Genomic DNA, 6,569 nt, shown 5'->3' on the forward strand with positions numbered 1-6,569 from the left:
TTTTTTTTTAGGCTAAAATGTGTAAACATTTTAAATACATTTTCTTCAGCCTTCGTTTTTGTAAACAAATTTTTACTTTCTGTTGTGAATACAGTCTGTTATTCCTAAATAAGCTTAATGTAACATACCAGGATTACGTGTCTGTGGCAAGTGCATGAGAAACATAAAATTAAATGATTTATATTACAGAAATATGACATTCGAACAGCTTTTCTGTGATTTGCAGGGTCTTACTGCAACAGTCCAGGCCATACTGAGGGTTAAACTTTGGAGTCCAGGAAGATCCAGTTAGCGCAGATGATCTAGCAAACCACTCCCCAGAGGGAAAAAAAAAAACTTCTAGAGACAGAGTAGCCGTGTGGTCATACGTACGACAGTTTTTGTTGTATCTATTTTTTCGTGTAGGCCAGGGCTAAATTGGAAACACTTGGACTTATATTCCTACAAATGGCCACTCTTCTTCATTCATATGGACTGATATTTGTGTGCAGTTTTGTGGAAAGTAGGTTAAACAGGTTCACAGTACATAGTTCTACCCACCTTAGATTTCAAAGCCTCACTGCTTAGAGAAAACATGGGGCAGTACTGTTAGGAGAAACCCTGTAGAATACGTGATCCACAGAGCAAGTATCTCACACATCTTATGAAGAATATCCGATGCGAGTTTGAATGTGTGCATGCCCACTTTGTGCCCAGAGATGCCCGGGATCGGATCCAGCCCTCCCCATCAACCTGAGCCGGAACTGAAAGACGGATGGACAGACAAAGGGTATCCCAAGGTAGAAACCTTCAAGAAGAATTCAGCCCACACTTGAGAAGAGAACCGACTGCAGGTACTGGCTTGCACTTCGAAACAGAACCCAGAAACCATTAGATCTCACATTAAAATGTTCCCATAACCAAAGCATGCATGCAATTACAAACACGTTCAATTTCTGTTAGCAGGAGTCCTTTAAAGTACTTTTCCAAATCTCTAACAAAGGATGTATTAACACACTATAGTTTTTTTAAATCATTTTTATTATCACAGACACACAATAAGGTACCACTATGCAGGTGAACATCAATCATCAAAACTATGTGGGGATTGGGGGGGGGGGGCATGTAGATTGTGGAGGAATGCTTGACCAAAACTCAATCAGTACAAAGTTCCCAAAAAAACTGCAGTACTAAGACAGTGAGCACGTAACAGAAGAAAAAGCAGACAGGCAGGTTAGTATAACCACTCCATAACTAAGACTAATCACACAAGCTGCAGTCATTCACTTGATTTCTCAATTTCATCATCTCTTTGGAGCACTTTTGCAGTGTAGATCTAAGTATTTAGGCTCCATATAAACAGGACTTCAAACACTAAAGCCATTATGAATGTTCACATGTAGCTATTTTTGTGCATTCAGTGTCATTAAGTAATGCAGTTTCATTCTTTCAATTATATCCAATTACGGACAGGATAGCCAAGTGTAAAACCTACTCTTGCACATCCACCAAAGTCACACATATTCCTTCAGCTATTCAAAACTCATGAAAATTTTTACATATTTCAGGACCACTGGCTTCCCTCAAACACTGAATATACTAAAAACTAAATGAGCAAAAACGGCAAATGATGCGTATAAAAAGCCACAGAATCTCATTCACAGGAGCCTAAGTCTATGCACTTTCTTGGAACACAAAAAGCGTAGGTGTTTGTAAGCACTTGAGTCACAAGGGGACAGCTGAGGGTTTATGGGTCACTGGGGGGGCGGCGTTCTGAATTAGTCTTCATCAGAGGAATCCCTGTCAAAGTTGTAGGCCATGAAGAACACATCAGGTCGAGGTGGGACAGGGGCATGGCCTGGTTTCACAATCTCAAAGCCCAGAAAGCTGAATGTGCGCAGCAATTTAGCTAGGAGAGAGAACGGCATTTTAAGATGAAAACAGCACATATATACATTCAAAATAAACTTCACTACATGCATAAGCACTCTTCAAAACATGTCAAGACGACTTTTAAAAATAACATTTACACACAACCATGATTTGATGCAATTTCAATAAAGGGGGTACAAAATATTACAGGGGCGTCTCATGCATACCTCTGTCATCTCTGTTCTTGTAAAAGCAGACAAATACTGTGACAACGTTCAGATGTTCTTCAGCATACTCCAGAAGAGCTGCAAAACTAGTGGAAGAAATGTAAATAATTAAAAACGAATCAAAAAAAATGTCTCTCTCAACTGGCTGCTAACCTCATATTGCCCTGTTCCTATGCCAGTCCAGAACCCCCCCCCCAATACTTCCTGTGAATCTCACCTTTCTTTGCTGCCCTCAGGAAGGGTGTCCCGGGGAATCTCCACATAAAGGTTGCCGTCACTGACCGCTGCGTCCCATTGGATCATCCGGGACGCTGTGGGGCAGCTCTTGAAGTGAAGAATCCTGGGACGTCCATTTCCTGCTGGCTCCTCCGTCACTGTGAGCTTCTTGTCCTGGAAGAAGCCGCCAAGGTATTGCACATCAACCATGGTTTATTAAAACAGAAAAACATGTTCCAAAGGGTTTTTCCAAAAGGCGTTCAAGGTTATATATTAACTGGAGCACAGGACTACTCACTGAGTGCAGCGGCCGAGCTGAAGAAGTGTGATCCCATTGACCATTCCCTCGCCCACCTGGGATCTTCAGGGGTGGGAGAGGGGCATCAGGAGCACCACAGAGGCCCTGGGCTGTGGGTACTGCTACAGCACAGAGGCAGCCTGTGTACGCGGCAGCCAGAAAGCACAGTCACACGCAGAACCAGCATGGACATACCCCAGACAAGCGTACACAAATTATCTGTGCATAATGCTTTCATTTTCTTGTCATGTATAATCTATGGATTACTCTCCTAAAAGTAAAGAATCAACATAAAGACACTAAATTAATTGTACCAAATAGGCCATACCTCAATGAAGTCAGTAATTTTAAGTAAACAAAGTTGCAGGGAATGCAGTTTGCTAAATCGTGTTAAACATTTATTGAATTTGTAATTTTGGAGTAGGGATTATAATGGAGATTATAATGGTGGTGCTGTTTTGATCACTTCAGTTCAGACGAAACATTTTGACTCTCCCATAAATGTGTTTGTAAATGCAAACGAGAATTTAAAATTAGCTGAAAGGGGGGGGGGGGGAAACTAACAGGATCGGGCCCTATTGACGCAAGACGACCAATTGTAATATCACATGCATTTGTGACTTTAAAAAAAATACATATTTTCTTAGTCGTGTAATATTACAATTGCAAATATTATAATTACAATATTCCAAGATAAAATATAAAACAAATTCACATTAAAACAAAAGTTCCCAATAATACCGTTACATTGTTACACCCCAGAAACGAGTGACGTCAGAAATAGGAAATCGGCCTAACCATTGTGATGTAGCAGTTTAAGGATCTACGACGAGCAAGGCCTTTGGAGAAGAAACCACAATATATTTAGCCATTTAAAGCAAAAATTAGGCCAAAAATCATTTAAAAGGTATTCTTCAATTAGTATGTTTTAAAAATATACATAGGTACAGGCAATACAGATAATTTCTTCAGCGATGTTGTGTTTTGATGTCGTTTTGGGCCTTTAATTTTTCCTTCCCGTCATACGCGTCACGCAGCTTTACACGAAGTCGCAGAATAATTTAGAAAAAAAGAGCCAGAATTGGTTACGTCGGGATTAACAACATGTGTATCCCAAAAGAGCTCGAATGTTAAAATTATTCGCGTTACACGACAATTATTTACAGCAAGCGATTAGCTACATAAGCTAACTGCTAAACCAGGAAAAGGGATACGCCGAGCTGTGACGTAGGCCGTAATTACATACCGCTAGCCTACAAGACGAATAATAAAGCTCGTATAAGGAAAACGCAATCGATTATAAAACTGAATAACTTCATCAAATAACGCTAATCGGCAAATGCGTCAATATGCCGAGTTTCATTTATGACACAGATGCGCTTCCATCAGCTGTATAAAGATGCAGTCTCCCTCCCCCACATTTTTAGCAGTCACTTACTTGCCACTCAAGTCACAAATACTACTACTAAAAGCAGCCATTGTAGTATAACACTGGTGTTTTCCTTCTTTTTCGCGAGCAAAGCAGTGACTATTCAGGATCCGCTGGAGGTTGGATTTTACCATCCGGCCTCGGAGAGGTACACGACGGGCTGACTTCTCACGGCGATCGTCCGATGAAGAATGAGGCTTCGGAAGCTGGCGATCGGTCACAAAACTGAGAGCTGCGCTTACGTAGGGCGGGGGGGGGGGGCGTGCGGCACTGGCTGCTGCAAAGGGGGGGGGAGGAAGCCGGGCCGAGTGGAAAAGTACTGAGATCCGAGCGCTCGCCTGCCCTCCCGATTGTTTGGTTACATTATAACCGTCGCATTGTCTGGCTTAATGTGCAACTACTGAAAAATAAAACACCAGCCAGAACAGCGGAGGCCACACCTCATACTCCAGCTCACATTAATAACACATTCTGCTTTAACACAACTTGTTTTTTGTTACCGAATGACACCTATGACACCGGTTATAAAGCAGGTACCATGGAAATGAAACCAAACTGTTTTCGTCTAGTTTTAAAAAGGATTTTTTATTTTTGGGTTACTAAGCCAGTCTTGCTAAACATTTCGAAAATATTCATGGATAATTCAGCACTATATTTAAAAATTCGGCTGATATGTGAAAATATTTACAGAGAATAAGTAATGCACTATACATGTGCAGTGCAAGCCTATATTAAGTTTGAATAAAGCTGTAACCACATTTAGTAATAAGTGATAACTATGATTTCCTGGTTGGCAGCCATACCACCTGCTGCTCCAGCTAGGTAATTCATCTGAAGCTAAGCCAGCTTGGGCCAGACCAGTACTGCGATAGGAGACCAACTAGGAAAGCTGAGTTGCTGATGGGAGAGGTGTTGGTGTGGCCACCAGGTTAGTGCATCCTGTGGTCTGTGTTGTAAAAATGATGCTGCCCTTCTGATGAGATGTAAAACTGAGGTCATCTTTTAAAAGAGTAGGGGGGTGGTACCCAGATCTCTCGGGTAAAACTGCCCACTGTGGCCCTGTCAGATCTGCCCCCCTAATCATCCCCTATATCCATCCATCCATTTTCCAAACCGCTTATCCTACTGGGTCACAGGGGGTCTGGGGCATATCCCGGAAGCAATGGGCACGAGGCAAGGAACAACCCAGGATGGGGGGCCAGCCCATCGCAGGGCACACTCACACACCATTCACTCTCACACGCACAATTTAGCAACTCCAATTAGCCTCACCATGTTTTTGGACGGTGGGGGGAAACCGGAGTACCCGGAGGAAACCCCACGACGACATGGGGAGAACATGCAAACTCCGCACACATGTGACCCAGGCGGAGACTTGAACCCAGGTCCCAGAGGTGTGTGGCAACAGTGCTAACCACTGCACCACCATGCCGACCCATCCCCTATGTCTAACTGGTGAATTCTCTCCTCCCCCTTCACCACCATAGCTGTGTGGTGAGCGTACTGGTGCAGAATGGCTGCCGTCACATCATCCAGATGGGGGCTACAAGTACAGTGGTGGTTGAAGTGGCTCCCTACTGATTCTTTAAAAGTGCTATATAAACGTAACATTCAATCATAATCTACTATGATGCATCATATTATTTATCATTTAAATAATAAGTATTAGTTAACTTTCTTTTACTAATTCCTACTCCAAAACATACAAATGTAAATATAAATGCGAAACACAAGCATAGGCATCAGGAAAGGTGGCAAGAAAATAGCATGTATGATCATAGTAGGATGGATTTTATTCTGATTGATTGATTGATTGATTATTTGTTTCTCCATATTGGATAATGCTTAGACATAATGTAAAATGACTATATTGATTAAAATGTATTGATACCAACAATGTCATACCTCTAAAGCATATTTTTCATGAATGTCCCAATAACAATAATAAACACAGACATAGATGCCAACAGTAAACAATAGTACAAATAAAGGATTGTTTAACGACACAAAATAAAATTGCCGATATCAGCATTATCACGCAATATAACATAGCCAAAAGACACAAACCAAATGCTAACTTTGTTTAAAAATTCATCACCAGGTATTGTTGCATTAAAACGTGATAGTTAAATCGATTATCTGTTGTTGAGGTGTCTTCAAGCTTTGATACTCTCTGGTGGTGTCATATTCCAGTAATTCAGTAGCTTCTCCTCATTAAGAAGGAGGATGACACTGCGGTCCTGCAATACTTGGTGTGTATCCACTCATAAAAACATTTGCATGAGTGCTTATCTAATACAGAGTCACAGTGACTATACAGTCAAACTCGGGAAACGCATAACACGAGGCCATGCAATTCGTCGTTCTTTGTAACAACCCCTTGGTAACATTTTCTCCGTTGCAATTTCGTTGCCTTTTTTTGTAAGAAATGCCGATGACCACTAGATGCCGCCAGAGTTGTAACATAGCATTGTAACATTCATTAGGACAGTGGTACTAAGCAGAGTACAGCTTAACACAGCAAATAAACTTCATTGGTAACACACAC

General features: G+C 41.6%; 1 protein-coding gene across 1 annotated transcript; it reads right to left on the reverse strand.

Moving 5' to 3' along the window:
• Positions 1 to 713: 713 nt before the first annotated feature.
• oaz1b (ornithine decarboxylase antizyme 1b) lies at positions 714 to 4,248 on the reverse strand. The gene is given in 6 exon segments (XM_049018956.1): positions 714 to 1,888; positions 2,079 to 2,164; positions 2,296 to 2,468; positions 2,593 to 2,679; positions 2,681 to 2,732; positions 4,031 to 4,248. Coding segments are annotated over 6 exon segments (654 nt in total). The 5' UTR covers positions 4,156 to 4,248; the 3' UTR covers positions 714 to 1,757.
• Positions 4,249 to 6,569: the final 2,321 nt, after the last annotated feature.

The sequence above is a fragment of the Brienomyrus brachyistius genome, chromosome 7 (assembly GCF_023856365.1).
Source record: "Brienomyrus brachyistius isolate T26 chromosome 7, BBRACH_0.4, whole genome shotgun sequence".
Taxonomy (NCBI): domain Eukaryota; kingdom Metazoa; phylum Chordata; class Actinopteri; order Osteoglossiformes; family Mormyridae; genus Brienomyrus; species Brienomyrus brachyistius.